This window comes from Schistocerca americana, chromosome 1 (genome assembly GCF_021461395.2).
Source record: "Schistocerca americana isolate TAMUIC-IGC-003095 chromosome 1, iqSchAmer2.1, whole genome shotgun sequence".
Classification (NCBI taxonomy): Eukaryota; Metazoa; Arthropoda; class Insecta; order Orthoptera; family Acrididae; genus Schistocerca; species Schistocerca americana.
In genome coordinates, this window is record NC_060119.1 from 812,962,423 (window position 1) to 812,983,703 (window position 21,281).

A 21,281-nucleotide genomic window follows, 5' to 3' on the forward strand; every position below is an offset into this window, starting at 1 on the left:
CTTAAATAAACTAATATTTTGTGCTGTCTTGGCTGCTGAATGTTTTTTTAAGTTTTTTTTACAATTAATTCAGATCGCCCTTCTGTTCTCTCAAAATGAGAAAATTTTATCAGAAAAATAACAAGTGTTAAAAGTGCGAGCATTTTATTTGATGACTCGTGTATCAAAATCAAATTATGGGACGTCATCTTACATGTTCTCTGGAAAAAAAATTTTCGGGCTTCGTTCGACTCTTAACAATAATTTCTAGAGAATTCAATTTGCGTGGAATCTTTGTTTAAAATTAACAGAAGTAGACATGAAATCATCTGATAAATGATATGACATTTCTTTAAACAATACATGGAAATGCGGTGTCTGTGAGTATAATCAACTATGTTCGTTTTTAATCATTTTTTGCCGTACTATGAAGCGAATACAAGAGCACGAAATACAATATACATCGGTTTACAACTTCTCTATTATTGTTTTCTTGCGATTGTCGATTTGCGATTCTTTTTGTTGTAGTTTCATACGAGAGTATTTTCCTCCCAACAGATTCCCTGTTTTCGAAAGATTGAGCTGGAAAATAAATCACTCTGACATTTTATATAATCGTTTTACGAAGTGGGAGGATTAAACCTTCTGAACTGCGTTTTAAGAGATGCGGTGGATGGCAGAATTTCATCTCGAGCCTTAACAACTAACTTCGCGCTTGGTGGCGACACGAGAGGTAGTGTGCTTCGGACAGACTGTGGCTTGTCGCTGGCTGAGGTGCCTGTTCCGGGGATTGTTCTGTATTTGTCTAGGTCGCTTTTAGTGCGAGATATAGACCGATAACCTCTTATCTTAGAGATGTCTTGCGTCGTAGCATCGTTGAATGAGCTATGCCTATGCACAGGTACTGGTTTCCACGTCTTATTGAGCATTCCAGTTTTGAAAGAAGAATATGCCAGTGGCGTTCTCGTTGCCGCAGCGTAGAGCCCTGAAGAGACAGAAATCTCAGCGCCGTTCTGAGAACCCGGTGATTCATTCGTAATATCGACGTTTCTAGTGTTGGTACTCAGAGAAAACGGGGAACTTCTCTGCTTGTTTCTTTCTGTTGCCGTTAGACTTGTACTGCTGTTGACGGTGGTTCCGTGTTGGTCCTGCCGATGATTTCGTGCCGCTTCTGTGTTAACACTAGAAGTTGTAGGACGATTAAGATAGATGAATAAAGAACTTTTATTATTTAGTTTGTTCTCGGCTGTTTTTGAAACAGTCTCTCCAGTTTCGCTACCTGTGGTACGATACGCGTATACCCGAGAGTAGGAGAGAGGTGATTCTAAGTCTGATCTGTTGGTGATGTCTCCCTCTCCCACAGCTGGATATGCACTCTTGATCTGGTGCGCCCCAGTTCTGTTAACACTAGAATCCACTTCATCGGTCGTGGTACGGAGCGAGGGTTTCCGAAGGTAGTGAACAGCTGATTGGAAGTCTGATGTCTTAGAAACATCACCCACAGCCACCGCCCGTTGTGTCCATTTGGTCTGTATTGTTTCAGCCCCGTTAACGGCGGAGTCAGTTACTTCGAACTTTGCTGAAGTCGAGTGTTTCCGAAGGCCGTGGACAGTTGATTTTAAGTGGTCATCTGTTGGTGTCGCCCGCTGCGCCCATCTAGTCTGCAGTGGTTTAATATCATTAATTCTGGAAACATTTCGCCCATCCAAATTCCCTTCACGCGCAGACATTGTTCGACGCAAGTGTACGTTGCTGTTGGTCGATCTACTAAACGCCGTTAGTGGCAAGGAATTGCTCAACGATTTCGACGGCACTTCTTTAACTGTTGTTTCGAGCATCGATTTGTGTACTGGTGTTACGTATTTTGTAGAAATTTCTCTGACAAGAGAAGGGGCCTTAAGCGTATCGTCACCATTGTTTTTCACTTTGGTGCTTGCGATGGACTCTTGAACAGTGGAGCTGCTTCTTTCTTCATCAGTCGAAAAACGCCGAGATTTTGAAACCACCCATCCGTTCACAGGACGGACGTTGTCGGCTGTGTCGTTGCCCTGAGTCTCGAATTTGGCTCTGTTCTGCAGATACTTTTGCCGGAAAAGCCTCTGTGCCTCTAATAGGTCGAGGTTGTCGAAAGCGTCCAGAGATCGGCTGCGTTGATGCTGCCTATGCCTCGTGTTCTGCAAAAACAAACAGAGACCTCTGCCATGAGACACACTACAGTTAGAATAAAATAAAAAATTCACTGATGAGAAAGTGCATTACGTATTATTATTATAACTGACTGTAGGACATCGTAGTGAATATTACAAGTGGAACTTAAACATAAAAAACAGATATACAAAAATACAAGCAAAAGACGTGAATAGATAAATAGAGTTACGTGGATTTAGAGCAGTTCGTTCATAGTACAGAGTTTGCATAGCTTTCTGCAGCGAAGGAGGTGTTCTGTGTTGCGTAGTTTGTCACATTCATAGATAAATTCTCCAGGCACACGTTCCTTTCGCTTTAAGTTTTCCTTGCACCACTCTCCTCAAACCTCACCTATTGAGTGTAATTACGGATAGCTGCCAAGTTGGGCTGTCGAATCACCAAGTGCAGAACTCTGGTTTGAGTATGTCCGCTACGGTTTCAGGTCTTGTGCGGACCGTTGAGCATGGGTGACGCAAATGATGGGAAAGACACCACATTCAATCACGGTCGGATCACTGGAGTGGACGCATGGGAATACTCAACGTCAAAAGCTGGGCAAGGTACAGAGCTTCTCAAGAGCAACCTTCGACACTAGCCATCACAAGGACCTCAGTTCAAACAACACTGTCACCTTATTATCTGTCATGGTCAACACTGTGTGGCTAAAAATCGTCCCACTGTAAGACCGGACAGGCGAACTACACTGCAGCAAATAATTTGAAAAGTAATTCTGAACAACAACACCCATATCATACAGAACCACTTCCTTTAGTGTACAGAAGGCAATGTCCTTTACCAGTTACTCGGTTAATTGCAATTCGCATACCAAGGAGATTTAATTTATTGTGGGATCACCAACCTAAGATACTCCATGCACAAACAAAGTTTCACATGCTTAATGGATCACAATGTGCATTAGCATACTCCCCTAACACACTCGTTGTTGTTGTTTTGGTTTTCAGTCGGTAAACTGGTTTGATGCAGCTTACCATGCTACCCTATCCTGTGCAAGGCTCTTCATCTCTGCTCCAGCCTACATACATCTGCTTACTATGCTCAAGCCTTGGTCTCCTTTCACACTTTAACCCCCCCCCCCCCCCCCCTACCCATTCTCCCTTCCACATACACTTCCCTCCATTTCCAAACTGATGCTTCTATGATGACTCGGGAGTATCCTATCAACCGAGTCCTTCTTTCAGTCAAGTTACGCAGTAAATTTTATTGTACTTCAGTTTTACTCCGCACCTCCTCATTAGTTATCCGATCTAGCCAAAAGATCTTCATCATTTTTCTGAAGCACCAAACTTCAAAATCTACTTTCTCCTCTTGTCTGAACTGCTTATCATCCATGTTTTACCACCGTATAAGTCTACCCTTCAAATAAATGCCTTCAGAAAAGACTTTCTAACATTTGAAATTGTATTAGATGTTAACAAAGCACTCTGTTTTAGAAATATATTTCGTGCTATTTCCAATCTGCGTTTTATATCCCTTTCCTTTTGGCCAACGTTAGTTATTTTTCTGCTCAAATAGCAAAATTCATTTACTAATTTTAACGTCTCACTTCCTAATCCAAGTCACCTACGTCTATATCATAATCCGCAAGCCACCAAACGGCGTGTAGCGGAGGGTACTTCTTGTACTACTAACTGAGCCACCGTTCGCTGTTCCACTCGCGAATGGTGTGTGGGAAGAACGATTGTCGGTAAGCCTCTGCATTTAGTAAGATATATGTGGAAGGAAGTAATATATTGTCCGCTCCTCCCCTTAAAGTGCTCGCTCGAAATTTTGATAGTAAACATCTCCATGGTGCACAACATCTCTCTTGTAACGTTTTTCACAGGCGTTTATGGGAATCCCTGTAACGCTCTCGCACCGACTAAACGAAATGGGGCGCTCAGAGTTGGATCTTATCTATCTTTTCTATCAGTTCTACCTGGTAAGGGTCTCAGAGAATCGGTCGAACAAGCGCCTTATAAGAATTTTCTTCGTGGATGTGTTACATTCCCATAAGATTCTTCCTATGATTGTAAGTCTGCCGTCTTGTTTTCCTGCTGTTTGTTTTAAGTGATCATTCCACTTAAGGTCGCTCTAGATAGTTACTCCTAGATAGAAACTGTTTTCAGCAATTTGTCATCAATATACAGTACAGTAGCAGATTCCCTTAGAATCGCCTGATTTAATTCGACTGCATACCATTACCCTTTTTAACTTCTGTTGATGTTCATTTTATTACGTCCTTTCAAGACACTGTCCACTCCGTTGAGCTGCTGTACCTAGGCTATTGCAGTCTATGACAGAATTACAGTATCATCAACGAACTTCAAAATTGTATTTCTTATCCTTGAACTTTACTATTCCAAATTTCTCCTTGTTTTCCTCACTTTCTTGCTCAATTTACAGATTGAATAACATCGAGGATAGGCTACAGCCCTGTTTCACTCCCTTCTCAACTACTGGTTTCCTTTTAAGTTCCTCGAATATTATAACTGCAGTCTGCTTTCTTTATAAGCTGTGAACAACTCTCCTCTCCCTGTATTTTACCCTGATACCTTCAACGTTTCAAAGTGTGTAGTCCAACGAACATTATCGAAAGCTACCTCTAAATAGGCAAATGCTATAATCGTAGGTTTGCTTTCTTCAGTCTATGTTCTGTGATGAATCGTAAGGTCGGTATTGCCTCGCTTGTTCCTAATCCCTGAGATCGGCTCTGCCAGCTTTTCCACTGTTATGTTTATACGAGGGTCATTTTCAAAGTAAGAACCGACAGCGCATCGTGTCCGCACCCCCTGTTACGTGACGTCCGTGTACGGTTGGCTACTCTTGGCCAGTCTCTCACTACGCCGCCATTACTTTTAACGTCCCTGCCGGTGTTGGACTTGCGGTTATACTATTTCGTCTGTGGCCACGTCAATCACTCTTCCCGCCAATTGTGTACTGTGCTCTGGTTATTCGCTTCTTAAAAGCAAAACGAGCTTGTCCTAATGAAATTCGCCGGCAGCTTGTTGAAGTTTAAGATGTAATGAATGCATGGAAAAGTGCGTAAATGATGTAGGCTGTTTAATGAAGAAAGGACAGACGTTCATGATAAGGACGATTAGTACGGCCTACTGTCATGAATTAAGACTTGAAGAAAGGCTTTTCGCCAAGAGGAATGACAATAAATGACAAGTGTACCGTGAAACATTATTAAAGCTTACACTCTCTATTCACACTCGCCGTCGGGGACTGTTATCTAGCCGAATCGTTCTGCTTCACGACAATGCTCGACCTCACTTTGCGGCAAGAACAAAGACGCAACTGTACAGGTTTCATTGGGAATTACTGGATCATCCACTATACAGCCCTGACTTAGCACAATCAGATTTTCATCTGTTTCCAAAACAGAAGGAATTTCTTGGTGTAAAGCTCTTGGAAAATGATTATATGTTGAAAGAAACTGTTACTAATTGGTTTAACAGTCAGGCGGCAGAGTTATTTGATATTAGGAGCTAAAAGCTGATGCCACGACTTGACAAATATTCAAATGTTCTTGGTGACTATGTTGAAAAGTGAAAAAATGTGCATATTGTTGCCTGTGATACAGGTTACGATCATAAATAAAGTTTCTCTCACACCATTACAAATCGTTTCTTACTTTAAAAGTGACCCTCGTAGTTTTTTAGTTGGTGCCATATTGCAATCATCAGCTATTAATACGATGGTTCTGTAATATTCACGCCTATCAGCACTTGCCTTCTTTGGAACTGGAGTTATTACATTCTTCTTCAAGTCTGACAGTATTTCATCTTTCATATATCTTGTATACCAGGTAGAATAATTCTGGAATGGCTGGCTCTTCCAAGTACCTCAACAGTTCTGAGAGGATCTCATCTACCACAGGGGTCCTGCTTTAACTTAGGTCTTCCACTGCTGTGTCAGATTCTTCTCTCAGTATCATATCAACCACCTCATCTTCGTCTACTCCCTCTTCCCTTTCTTCCAATAATATTGTATTTAAGTTCGTTTCCTTGTGCACCTCTTCTATATATTCCTTCCACTCCATGGGAGATTGCACAGGTGACTCCTACCCCAGCAGCGTTTGGCATCCCTTTTCGTTCTGATGGCAGTGGCGACACGTAACGGCATAGAGTCGATGAGACAATGATCCCGCTGAGGAGTCATCCTTGTCCATAAGCCCTTAATAACCGACTACAAATCAGGAGGGCTCGCCAGAGAGGTGTCCAGACCGCGTATGATGTCAGAAATATCCTCAGATGAATTGGAAACTTGGCAAACATCCTATTTCTCGTGGAGTGTTTCTTACACCATTGTCACACCTGAGTCCCATGTGTTTCTTTGAGCGATCTGGTATTTGGCAACTAAGAATATTGTGCCGCCAAGATCGCTTGTATGAGATTAGCAAGAAAAACGAGACAGAAAATCGCAAGAAACTGAAAGATAAGAAAATAAGATTTAAATCAAATATAGACAAATGACACACAATGAAAAGGGTATTTACAGATGTGGAAAGACAGGAAATATCAGAACGAATGAAAAGATACTGGCCAGATAAGAAAGAAAGAAACATGCGCTTTCTGAAGAAGAGGACCAGGAAATGATTGACCAAAGTGGTCCAATGAGGCCGTAAAAGCAAATAATAAATAATAATAATATTAATATATATTTTATATTTTGCTTATAATGCTCATGAAACTGATGTACGAAAATGTCCAGCTTACTTATTATACTAATTTCTTGGTATGTGCTTCGTGTATTTGATAGGCCGTACATCACAGTAAGATCCCTTTCAGGTCTCTTATATCCTACCCATAGTCGCTTCACCCAAGCAGCTGGCTGTTGCGCAGCATATTACAATGCCTTGTGCTTCTGTTATTAATTTTATTTTCCATGAAGTTTTGAATATAAAAAAGGGAAGGAAAAGTGTATGTATTGTCACTCCTAACAGTTAATTTATTTGCATTTGTAAACAAGCTATAAATGTAGTAGGGTACGGTCTAATTGTTTTGGTGATTTAAGTATGAACCGACAGTCTTTGCCTTATGTTCGGATATTATTTAAATGCATGTCGCTGTTTTCGCTTAGACCGATGTATAATTTTTCCATTATACAACAGTTATTCCTATATCAGTATATCTAGCGATTACAATTTTCTACTTCAAAGAATATTTATTTAATAGTTGGTGTAACGGCTAACTTATGCCACCTGTTGAACAAACATGTAGCCGCCTATCGACGCTTCCACTACATGTCCGCTCAGTCTTTCCGATGTGCTGTAGCTGTAAAGGCTCCATCGACGATCTCGTCTTCATTCAGTGCCACACTGTTGGTGCTATTGACTCTGTTTTAGGTATCTGACAAGCCGCTATGGCGCCTTGTTTTTTAAGTGGAGTGCGCTCCCGTTGTATTTGTGTAAGTTATGCACAGCACTATTATTTCCTGGGGGTATATAAAAGAACATTGTGATATCTAGTTATTATGTTATTTTTTCACTTGCATACTGGTGGTACTGTAGTGCCGATTATAATGATAACGTTTTTTCCCGCAATATTGTAAATCCGAAGTGACAGGTAGACTTTGTCTAAACCGTTCATTGAGGAAATAAAATAAGAAATAATACAATACGCGATATTGGCACCCAACTATCCTTAGTTACGTTTTAACTCAATTCGGGGGGAAAAGGAAATGCACTTTGAGAATTAACTACGTTCAGTTTTTGGCATATATTTCGAGCCTCCATGGATAGCTTGTCAAATCTGCAACCCCTGTAGATATACTTATCCTTTTGTAGTCGTTTTGTCCAAGTGTACAGGTTCTCATCTCTGAGGTGATTTGAATGCGCTCAGTGACAAACAAAAAACTCTGCATAGTGTTACTTTATTATTAATGTCCTTCAACATAAAATAAAAAGATGCATCTGCTCGACTTCAATACGGCCGTCATCAGTATTGCCACCATACTGTTACTCAGAAACGATTACGTGTATGTGTTGTCCGAAGCTGTCAAACGAAACTACTACATGTCGCTCTTGTCGCACTGTTATTCACTCCCGTAACACAATAAACAAATGCTTAGCTTCACCTGAGTCAGCATCTTCTATCATGTGGCCTGTGGCATATTCCTTGTGGCGACAAACAGCCAAATGCCAGAATCATAAATGCCTTTTGAATCAAATAACTATTTACACAATACGAAATGACATTAAAGGCACATTTTAAGCATGGTTCAGTATACGAAAAAATAACTCAGTCACCCTTAGAGATTGGCGGTTCTGTTTTTTATACAAATCATGCTTATACGAGGGACATTCGATTATTGAAGTGACAAACTAATGTACGAAAAAAAATGTATTTTAACAAAATGAGACTTTTACTATCTCTCAGCATAGTCCCTGCCAATATTAACACACTTGTCCCAACGATGAACTAATTTTTGTTTTTATCCTTGATGCAAAGAAGTCTTTTTCTTGTTGTATGGCCTCCTCCTTGTTGCTGAACGTTTCCGCGAAATGGCTTACTGAGTGGACCAAACAAATGAAAATCCGAGAGTGTCAAATGTGGACTGTAGGAAGGATGGGGTAGTATCTCCCAACCCAGTTTTTCAGTGGTTTCTTGGGTCAGCTGGGCGGTGAGAAGGCGAAAACTGTCATGCAGCAATAGCAAGCCTGTTCTTTAAGATCCGCGACGTTTTCTTTTTCTCATTCCTGGCTTTATTTTGTTCATCAGTGTATTTGAATAGTAAGCACTATTTATTGTACGGTGATCTTCCAAATAATCACAAAAGACGACGTCTTGGACATCCCAAAAGACGGTCAACATGACTTTTCCCGGTGCTAGCATTTATTCAAACAGCTTTTCCTGTATGTCCAAATGTAACACGTGGTACGCCAGGACTTTGCCTGTCAGTCACTGTTCGACCGTTTTGACCTATTCTACTCAATTATAAAAATTTTCGCGGTTTATGTAACTTTCACCATACTGTAAACTCATTCGAGAAAAGATTTTAGCCAGTTTTCGACCTTCAGAAAGCAAAAAGTGGATCACTGAACGTTGTTCAACTAATGTGGAAACTTCAAGTGGACGCACCATCGTGATAACACCGGTCCCCGTCAGTTCAGCAAAGTTAAGCACTGTCGGGCTTGGCTAGCACTTTGATGGGTGACCGTCCAGTCTGCCGAGAGCGCAATTAGCAAGCGGGGTGCACTCAACCCTTATGAGGTAGACTGAGGAACTACTTGATTGAGAAGTAGCGGCTTCAGTCCTGAAAACTTACAATGTCCGTGTCAGTGGCGTGCTGACCTCACGCCTCTCCATATCCACATTCAGTGACGCCTCTAGGCTGGGCATGACACGGCGGTCGGTCGATACCGTTGGGGCTCCCGAGACCTCTCCGGACGGAGGTTATAAACAAAACGTTTTTTATCCTTCAATTGTTCTCAGTTCATCCCAGTGATATCAACTTATAGTCATGAAAGTGCAGAACTCCTACAAACTGCTTCAGGTCTACATCAATTTTCCTCTTTAGTTATTGAATGTCCCTCGTAATATACTCGTTGAACCCGGGTGACATGGGATAGACTGGCTCAAAACATAAAAAACGAAAAACAATACATAAATGCCAAAACAAAAATTAAACAGAATGTGACTGATATATGTGTCAAACGATTGCATTTGATTTGTAGACCACAAATCTGGAATCGAATTTTTCAAGGCAAAGTGTTTCGCAATTTATTGATGAATTTTTATCGCTGTTTTAATTAGCTGTTAACTGTTTGGCATGCCAGGTATCCCAAATTTTGTAAGCAACTGAACATAGTCTTGAAACGCATCTGTCTTAAGGTACACATTATAACAAACTACGTTAAATAATATTTATTACACTCCTGTTAATCGCTAAGCTGTCTAGGGCTCATGTCAGGTCACATTTAATCGGTCCAGTAGTAATCGCTGAATGCATTAGAAAGCTACCATCGTGACCATAGTCTGGCAATATGTGTCTTTACGCTACAGAGCGGACAATTACGGGGGTTGGCCTTTGGCTACAACAGTCATTCTCGATTCCTTATATTGATAACACTTTAAACAGCAACTGCTGTATCACGGAGTCCTTTGTTGGGTTGATTTGGGGGAAGAGACCAAACAGCGAGTTCATCGGTCTCATCGGATCAGAGAAGGATGGGAAAGGAAGTTGGCCGTGCCCTGTCAAAGGAACCATTCCGGCATTTGTCTGAAGCGATTTAAGGAAATCACGGAAAACCTAAATCAGGATGGTCGGACGCGGGATTGAACCGTTGTCTTCCCGAATGCGAGACCAGCGAGTCCTTGTAACATAAGGTACTGCAACGATATACAGGGCTATTACAAATGATTGAAGCGATTTCATAAATTCACTGTAGCTCCATTCATTGACATATGGTCACGACACACTACAGATACGTAGAAAAACTCATAAAGTTTCGTTCGGCTGAAGCCGCACTTCAGGTTTCTGCCGCCAGAGCGCTCGAGAGCGCAGTGAGACAAAATGGCGACAGGAGCCGAGAAAGCGTATGTCGTGCTTGAAATGCACTCACATCGGTCAGTCATAACAGTGCAACGACACTTCAGGACGAAGTTCAACAAAGATCCACCAACTGCTAACTCCATTCGGCGATGGTATGCGTAGCTTAAAGCTTCTGGATGCCTCTGTAAGGGGAAATCAACGGGACGGCCTGCAGTGAGCGAAGAAACGGTTGAACGCATGCGGGCAAGTTTCACGCGTAGCCCGCGGAAGTCGACGAATAAAGCAAGCAGGGAGCTAAACGTACCACAGCCGACGGTTTGGAAAATCTTACAGAAAAGGCTAAAGCGGAAGCCTTACCGTTTACAATTGCTACAAGCCCTGACACCCAATGACAAAGTCAAACGCTTTGAATTTTCGGCGCGGTTGCAACAGCTCATGGAAGAGGATGCGTTCAGTGCGAAACTTGTTTTCAGTGATGAAGCAACATTTTTTCTTAATGGTGAAGTGAACAGACACAATGTGCGAATCTGGGCAGTAGAGAATCCTCACGCATTCGTGCAGCAAATTCGCAATTCACCAAAAGTTAACGTGTTTTGTGCAATCTCACGGTTTAAAGTTTACGGCCCCTTTTTCTTCTGCGAAAAAAAACGTTACAGGAGACGTGTATCTGGACATGTTGGAAAATTGGCTCATGCCACAACTGGAGACCGACAGCGCCGACTTCTTCTTTCAACAGGATGGTGCTCCACCGCACTTCCATCATGATGTTCGGCATTTCTTAAACAGGAGATTGGAAAACCGATGGATCGGTCGTGGTGGAGATCATGATCAGCAATTCATGTCATGGCCTCCACGCTCTCCCGACTTAACCCCATGCGATTTCTTTCTGTGAGGTTATGTGAAAGATTCAGTGTTTAAACCTCCTCTACCAAGAAACGTGCCAGAACTGCGAGCTCGCATCAACGATGCTTTCGAACTCATTGATGGGGACATGCTGCGCCGAGTGTGGGAGGAACTTGATTATCGGCTTGATGTCTGCCGAATCACTAAAGGGGCACATATCGAACATTTGTGAATGCCTAAAAAAACTTTTTGAGTTTTTGTATGTGTGTGCAAAGCATTGTGAAAATATCTCAAATAATAAAGTTATTGTAGAGCTGTCAAATCGCTTCAATCATTTGTAATAACCCTGTACTGTATGTCGCATTCCGGCAGGAAATTCCTCAACCACATATAGCGAGGAATGTGAAAGCCTCCTTCCAAGATATCACTTCTTTCCTGACCAGTACGTTGGATTAATGCGTCGTCTGACGAACATATCTCATGTACAGTTGATCATCAAGTTGTTCGCGCTCCTTCAACAACTGTTGTTGATGCTACATCTACGTCTGCTTGTGGAATCGGTACACGCATCTCATGTAGGGAGATTCTCCAGAAACACTTGTGACTTGGAAACTCATTGGGAAGAAAGTGTGTGACTGCCAGGCCACATATGCACCAATATGCGGTTCGATCTCCATTCAGTCCTACTTTTATTCTGTCTGTTATCCTTCTCATGCCTCTGACAATGATTTTTTAATGTGAAAAAATGCCAAACTGAATTGTAGTTTGAAGTCAACGTTAAACTGGAGGCCCCCATATAACTGGCTGGGCAAGTCAGTTCTACACTAGGTCCATGCCCAGTAAAGCACTGCGATGTTGAACCCAGCCTTAATGTGAACACAGCTTTACCTTTTTTTACGTAATTGGTGGTACAAAGTTTTATTTATTGATGCAGTCTTCCCGTACATTCAAGTACATGGTCTATTCATGTTCAGCTACTTGAATGGTAGTTGTGAAAAGGAAAGCAGTTTTAAATTATAATCAAGAAATGAAAATCTGTGAATGTGTACCTTAACAGGATTTGGAACATCATCGGAAATTTCTTCTCTCATCTTGAAATGTGGGCTGAAGTACCTGAAACATGCAAAATAGTATATTTACAAGATCAGCCCTTCCATAGTTCAACTGTTGCTACAGTACTTTTACTGACTAGAGAACTCTTATGAAGAAAGTCATACGTTAATAAATACACTAATAAAAATTAAACTTCGTTCACAGCATTTTCAGAATAAAGAAATTTTAAAAACATAGGAGAGTTTATTGCATATTAGAAAATACATTCGAAAGAACAAACACTCTATGACTGAATATTACGAAAGCTTGGTTGTGAATCGTCGTGAATAGTAGTATGCAGTGACAGTGCTGTAGAAATCTCGAGGACAAGGGTGAAGAGAGCTGCTCAGCTATAAAGGGATCTGCATTAAACAACTTTATTTTAATGACAAACCGAGAAACTGGGCAGCAAGTCTGTGAAAATATACAAACGGAAATTTCCTGTATGTCACATCCTTATCATCGCACTGCATTAAATATCAATGAGCTTAGAGGAAGTAATCCAAAGTTTGCTTTGCAAATAGCATCATTACAGTAGCTAGCGTTAGAAAACTGAAACACCTGGAAGACAACGCAGATTTGGCGTTAAATGGTATACACAAGTGATCTATGCACAATAAAGTAGCTGCATGACGTCCAGGATAACGGACAATATCAATACTCTGTAATTAATTGTAAATAATACCTACATAAACAATGCAAAATTGTATGAGGTGAGCACTTAGCTCCAGCTGAAGGAGGATGAGTGAATGAGGATACTACTGAAAAGATTGTCAGCTTCATTTCATTGTTTCTGAATACTTGTGTTATTGAGTGAACCGCTCACGCAATATACACACATCAAAAAAAGTTTTGCATCACACCGGTTCCCAGAACTCCTGAAGATAGACGTTGACTGTGGATATTGTATCACAGACACAGTCCCTTTGCTTTGACTGTTCAGAAATGACACTAAACGAGCCCAAAGATGTAAACAAACATGCGTGAACAACGCCTATTAGACGAAGGTGGTCCGACAGCCGATCAGTTCCAGTCATTCCACCAGGAAGGAGGTACACAGCTCATGTTGCCTGCAGTTCAAGCATGCCTAAACGGTCAATACCCCTGTTCGATCGCGTCCGCATTGTTAATTTGTGCCAGGAAGGGCTGTCAACAAGGCAAGTGTCCAGGCATCTCGGAGTGAACCAAAGCGATGTTGTTCGGACATGGAGGAGATACAGAGAGTAACTGTCAATGACGTACCTCGCTCAGGCCGTCCAAGGTCTACTACTGCAGTGGATGACCGCTACCTACGGATTATGGCTTGCAGGAACCCTGACAGCAACGCCACCATGTTCAATAATGCTTTTCGTGCAGCCACAGGACGTCGTGTTACTATTCAAACTGTGCGCAGTAGGCTGCATGATACGCAACTTCACTCCCGACGTCCATTGCGAGGCCTATCTTTGCAACCACGACACTGTGCAGCGCGGTACAGATGGGCCCAACAACATGCCGAGTGGACCGCTCAAAATTGGCATCACGTTCTCTTCACCGATGAGTCTCGCATATGTCTTCAACCAGACAATCGCCGGAGACATGTTTGGAGGCAACGCCTTAGACACACTGTCCAGCGAGTGCAGCAAGGTGGAGATTCCCTGCTGTTTTGGGGTGGCATTATGTGGGGCCGACATACGCCGCTGGTGGTCATGGAAGAAGCCGTAACGGCTGTACGATACGTGAATCCCATCCTCCCACCGATAGTGCAACCCTATCGGCAGCATATTGGCAAGGCATTCGTATTCCCCCCCCCCCCCCCCCCCCCCCATCGTGCACATCTTGTGAATGAGTTCCTTCAGGATAACGACATCGCTCGACAAGCGTAACCAAAATGTTCTGCAGACATGAACCCTATCGACCATGCCTGGAATAGATTGAAAAGGGCTGTATATAGACGACGTGACCCACCAACCACTCTGAGGGATCTACGCCGAATCGTCATTGAGGAGTGGGACAATCTGGAGCAACAGTGCCTTGTTGAACTTGTGGATAGTATGCCACTACGAATACAGGCATGCATCAAAACTAGAGGACGTGCTACTGGGATCAGAAGTACCGGTGTGTGCAGCAATCTGGTCTACCACCTCTGAAGGTCTCGCTGTATGGTGGTACAACTTGCAATGTGTGGTTTTCATGAGCAATAAAAAGGGTGGAAATGATGTTTATGTTGATCTCTATTTCAATTTTCTGTACAGGTTCCAGAACTCGCGGAACCGAGTTGATGCAAAACTTTGGTGCTCGACACTAAAGTACGCTATACAGAGATGAGTATGGGTTTAAAAAATGTGATATTTAAAGTGTTCAACAAAATTCTGTGAAACCACACATCCTCACATAGATACATACAAACAACTGCACTGACGGTAAAAAAAAAGCCCTATGTCAGGTATTAAAATGCACGGTAAAATAAGAACAAAGGGCAATAGAGGATAATTTCAAAAGCTATAGCAGAAACGTGTGAACGGCTGATCATGAATCAAAGACTGAATCATTAACTCTGCAACACACTACTAAATCACCAGACTAAAAGCTTAGCCTGAAACAGTTTTTCCTAACCTGGGAGTATTACCCCTGTGGGGTAAAATTAAATTTTCTGAGGGGTAAAAACGAAACTGTTCAATTGCGCTTCAGTGAGGAAACGACATCAAAATTTGTGTTATTTATCATGCAATAGAATACTGTTAATCTTTTACATCGTTACCAACAAATGGCTTTTAGTCAAATTGCGTGCGTATGGAATATCGTCTCAGCTATGCGACTGGTTTCGTGTTTTCCTCAGAAAGGTCACACAGTTCGCAGTGACTACGGGAATTGATCTAGTGAAACTGACGTTACATCTGATGTTCCCTGAGAAATGTGATGAGCCCTTTAGTCTTCTTAATCAACATGAATGGTTTAAGAGACAACCTGTGCATCCCTCTTAGATTGTTTGCAGATGATGGCGTCGTTTACTGTCTAGTGAAGTCAACAGCAAATGAAAACGAATGTCCAAACAATACCTGAATAGTGCGAAAAGTGGCAATAAACTATGCCTGTATGAGCGCACATTGTTCATTCTTGATGCAAGTTACTACTCCTTCCATTTTCAAGCTTTAGTCTACAGTTTCAAGGTATCCATGGTCTGTAGCTTTCCGTGCTAAAAATGCAACAGGTGAATCCGAAATTTAATTTTTAATAGTTTCATTCCTGTGTTTCTCAACGCTCTTCTATCTCGGACTCAAAACGTCGTGGCATGTTATGTACATAGAACTGCAGAGATTATTGTTCTATATGCTAAATACGGAAAAAAGTCTTATTTGTTCAGTTTCTCTAAGGAAAATTCCAGATGGAATTTTTGTAAAACGTTTGTCTATTCTGTACATTAAATTCAGGAACATCGGCAGACTCTCTCGAAATAGTGCCATCTCTTCTCTCTCTTGTTCTTTTTTAGCTTCATTGCAGAAGCACAGTAAAAGTTACGTTCTCTGTTGTTTTTTATGAGAAGTCACATCCCTTTCGATGTCTTTTCAAAATGTTTACTTCCGAGTCAAACGTTTATAAGAGCTATTAGAGATCAACAGTACTCAGAAGTCTTGTCCATTATTTTTTAATATGCTTCCTAGGAAAAAATAGGGAAAAAAAGAAATTTTGTCCACATACAACCTCTCGTCTGAAGTGTGCTATGTACAGAACACTACTCTATTGTAAATGCGCAATGGTGTTTTTTATCTCAGTCTTTAGCTGTCACAATTCAAAACAAGTTTAAACACCCACCATCCGCCTTCTTACGTGGGTACTGCTATAGCATTAGTGGTCGTAGTTAACAGCAGGAGGATATGCTTAAAAAGTGATGCAGTCAGTGAGACTGTATACTCAGAAACCATCGTTTCCCTGTTGTGAATAAGAAAAAGAAGTAGGAAAACTCTATATTTAGTCTGAAGAAAAAAATTTCGACAGATGATGAGAACTGGGAAAAAGATTTTGTCTTCAGAAATGACAACAGATCAAGATAAGAAGTTAACGAAGATTAAATTACAGCTGCCACTCAGATTAAACTTTGAACATTCTTCAGGATGCACAAGATATCTTATCTGGTGAATCAGATACCAGTTGCAATAACTCTCCTCTCACTTGTATTGTTACACCGAGCAAAGTCGAAGACACGCAGTCCTCGGGTAGTTCATAACATTTAGCACGTCTTCACGTTGCCTGTATGGTTTTACTTGTAGATTCAAACGTACTGTAATACTGAGTTTGTTTTAAATCGACAAAGAAAATTTTAAAGCATCTGGATCTCCGGATTCTGCTTCCGATCGACACATCAATGCCCTGAAAACAGAAATATTGTGTGCTGCGTATAGGTACTGCTCCGTGTGGATGTGCCTCGGTAAACACTGTGACTGGGACACCCATTTGAAGTTCTTGGACCACATCACCAGTATACACGACCACACCAAAGTCACGGTGGAGGTAGAGACAGACGAGGCCTTGCCATTTCCTGACGTTATTGTCCGCCGAAAAGTAAATTTACTTTTGAGAATCCTATCTCTAAAATTTTAACATACAACCCTGCCACATAACAAGGCGAATTCTCAGTATGGGGACATCATAGTGTAAACTCCACAACAGACTCAAAGGAAATGTTCTCTTTGCTGTATTTAGAGTGAGAATTCATTAAGATCTTAGCATGCGATCGACTGCATACTTGTAATGTCCATGTCATCGGCAGAAGAAATAAGTCAGCTTATATACAGGGTGTTTCACAATTAACAGCGTAAAAGGAAACGGTTGAAAGTCCGCGATACTATTACACATATTACGAAATCCAGTGGTGATTTTACTGTTAACAGCCCTCTTATTTCCTATTTTGATATGAAACATTTGTGTAGTAGCCGTCTACGAACATGGGTAGATAAATTAAATAAATAAGAAAGAATCGTGTTTCGGAAACGGGACGCGAAAGTACGAAGCTACGATGCTATCCCCTGTGCCTCCGTTTCAGTTCAACTTTCAGTGTACTACTAGACGTATAAATTACGGCGAAAATTTTGATCGCCGTTTTTTCAGAAATAGACGAGTATTGTATCGATAACTGAGACGCGAAATCGCTTGTTTTGACCCCTCTTCGACTGAGCGAAGTTTCTGGGAAATCGGTTGACGGCGGTTTCCGTGTTCTTCTCGTCAGTCGATAGTCGGCATCGGATGTTTTTCCATCGAGTCACGCGAAGCGCTCCCCAAATAAATACTCTGGGAGAACACATTCGTAGTTGAAGGTACCACCAGCAAAAATCAATTTAAACGGCAAAGTTCCTCATAGTCAAAACAGGAAGCAGTTGCAAATGTTTACCAGTTTACAAAGAAAGAAGCTGAGCTAAGGGGTCCATTGAAACTAAAACCCACATTGAAAACAAGTGACCGTACAATTGATGTTTCGTTTACTTCCGTTCGGCTACTCAGGAGAGAAAGAGTGTAGGCAGGTGAACCCTCGACATTTTCAGCAAGGATAAGTCCATATGATGTTTGAAGGCCAATTCAGACAATTTTAATGCGCAGATGGTCGATAATTTCTACGTTACAGATAAAAGACCGTCTTTAAAGTAACTTCATTAAAAGCTACCAACTTTAATAAATTTTATACGATGTATAAAGACAATTCATAAAATTCTTCGTACTCTAGGATTTAGGTGGATGAAGACTGCGAGCAACCGAAAAGTTCTCCAGGAACAACGAATTGCTTACTTAAAAGGTATCTGAGGATTCAGATGTGAGTGTCGTCCAGTTGTCTATATGAACGAGATATATGTTCACACTTGTTACACAGCATCGTACGAATGAAGTGACAATTTACTACGGGATCTGTTGAAACTTGTTTCGACAGGAATCAAAATTATCATCACTCATGCTGGCGGGGAGGACGGTGTTCTACTCAGAGCCTGCTTAGGTTTAGATTTGGGCAGAAAAATGGAAATATCACGACGACATGGACTTCTTAAAATTATGAAAAATGGCTCATACTGTCTTAATTATGCATAACGCCTCTAAACAAAATAAGCAACTGACCCGTGCTCCACCATTAAACTTCACGAGGAGATATCATGGTTAACGCAAAAGGGAATGCATTTCCAACAACACGTGCTGAGACCCCAGTTGTCTTCATTGATCAAATTTTCAAACCAGGTCACAGCACTCATAAATAAACAGTATTTTAACCAAATATAGTCATACTGTGTTATGACTTCTTTCATACCACCCAAAAGTGAATCCTATAGCGCCGATACAGGCAAGAGACAAGAACGACGTTTCCGAACGTAGTGTGATATTATGAATAGAAACGTTATTAACTATTATAGATAAACAAAAGAAGACTCGAAGAAACGCTATGAGCACGCAAATAAAATTGAAGAGCAGTATATTTCAAGTGAAAGGTTACTATACCAAGTGCTGGAGGTGATCATAAATGTAGGAAGTAGTACAAACTCGAATACATAGTGATGAAAGCAGTACTGATTCCGCGAGTGAAGAAAGTGAATCAACTGATACTGCCTTTGGAAATGAAAGAAGGCACGGGTACCGAAAATTAAGAAACGCAGAGTGGGGCCTTTTTTAAATGTGTAGAAGTAATGATAGTGAAGGATCCATTGTATTATGTCAAACCGTGAACTCTATTATTTGTAATGTGGAACGGTGTATGCAGTTGCTCTAACGATCTGTGAACGTCTTCTTAACAATGAAGCTGCTATTTACGACCAAATTGTGTTTCGCATGGCTATGCTTGTAAAATAAACCTTTTACATTTTATTATACATGTTCGTTCCGCCTGTAACCCATTTGCTCGTCCGCTACACTGAAATAGCTCTTCCCCTGTTTTGCGTTTTGCTTCCTGCGCACACGAGTGTTCTCGTTTGTTTGCATGAAGTGCACTAGGTAACTACAGCAACGTCCGCTTTATTCTTCGTCCTTAAGTTTTCAGATAGTAGTGCTCTGCTCTGTTTTTCCTTCAGTGTTACTTAAACAGCAGCAGCGATGCACAGCAACGTGGATAGGTTTAGTGATGGGGAGTTGACCAATATGCACTAAATGTATAGGTTCACCGAATGAACAACGATACTATGCTGAACTGTTCCCGAAGCGACGTCAACCAGATCACAATACATTTTCATCTGAAAGTTTTTGTGTTACACTATGTTTTATGTTGCACGTTCTGTTGATTTCTTGTCACAGGCTTTTCTGACTGTTGTGTTGTTGCTTTCAGAGAAAAACAGCGAATTGGATCTAAAACCGAATAAACCACACATATACCTATGAAAATGTATAAGGTACGGTGGTTGAAAAAGCAACAAAAAATAAAACCTCAAACAGAAAACAAGACAGCTATTATAAAGAAGGCGGTAGTTTGAAGCAAACGATAACACTACAACATATGCTAAAATGCGGAAATACCTTAGACAGGGTGCCAGAAGATATGCTGAAATTTGACAAGGAGAATTAGTTGAAAATAATTGCAGTATGAAGAAACCGAAACAGAAAATTATGTTGAGTAGATATCACGTTTCATCAGTTAATGTGATAGATGGTATAGTAGCGAATAACAATGGGATAGTTGGACAAACAAGTGTAGAAGACGTACTGAAGTTCTATAGTGAAGAAACGCTGCCAGAAACACATTTCTTCGTGGACTGCTTGCGACATGAAAATTGACAGACTGTATAGTACTAAGTGATTGCGATCTACATTTCGCTTGCATTATGTATTTTCTCATACAGGTGATGCAATTCACATAATTTATGCTGGAACGTACCGATTGAGGTAAAGCAGTGGCAAAACACTAAAATTGCTTTCGAGAGGGCGGCGATTAAAATTCAACTCGGCCATACAGAATTAATTAGGTTCAGTGGCTTCCTTGAACCTTTTAGGATGAACGTTGGGATATCTCAATTGAAAAACACACGGCCGATTCCCTGCCCCTCCCCTCCGCATCTCGAGCTTGTGTCCTCGTATTCGAAGTTAAATCCTAATACTCCTTCTTGATACCAGAACATAACTCTCTACTTAAAATATATTTACAGTTATATTGCTAAATGCCTGTCCTTGTAAGGCACACTGAGGCACAGTTGTAGTAATCTAAAACCATCAGCGTCAAACAGATCGTGTGAGATTCGAAGTAATGACAGACGCTGTCAAAGGACATGAGGCGTCTTGTACGCACGAAGGGAATAAAGTGGAAGTTGAATGCCATGTCCACACTGCTGCGGGCAGCTTGCGAAACTGTCATCGTTTCTCCTTGAAGTACGCTTCGACTAGTAGCGTTAGCTGCTGCAACTTATCCGTACTTACAAATAGAAGTGCCCAAACAATGGTGCTGCGGCAGCAGTCCGAAGCGAAACTGACAGTCCGACTCTTGGCGTGGAGTCTCCGAGATAAGATAAGATTGTACTTGGTCTTTTCAAGGAAACTGCGGATATCTTTGACACGCTCTATCAACGATTTTGCGAGAACTTATTGAATCTTGCACGTATCACAAACGTTTCTCAAGAAGTTCTCAACAGAATGTGATGTCTCTGCATCGTCCGGCACGTATTCCAATTACGTTTAGTTGTTCTCCTCTGCCTTAGCTGGCACTGAGAATTTCGCAATAATTGTAGCACAATCTTGTGGAGAAAATT

General features: G+C 41.3%; 1 protein-coding gene across 1 annotated transcript; it reads right to left on the reverse strand.

Annotated features, from left to right (window-relative positions):
* Nucleotides 1-599: 599 nt before the first annotated feature.
* On the reverse strand, nucleotides 600-20,975 carry LOC124594342. Its single transcript, XM_047132713.1, has 3 exons — nucleotides 20,953-20,975; nucleotides 12,558-12,621; nucleotides 600-2,153 (listed from the first exon to the last, which is right to left on the reverse strand). Exons 2-3 carry the CDS (start codon nucleotides 12,597-12,599, stop codon nucleotides 600-602), a joined length of 1,596 nt encoding a protein of 531 aa, XP_046988669.1. The 5' UTR covers nucleotides 12,600-12,621; nucleotides 20,953-20,975.
* Between the last annotated feature and the right edge of the window lie 306 nt (nucleotides 20,976-21,281).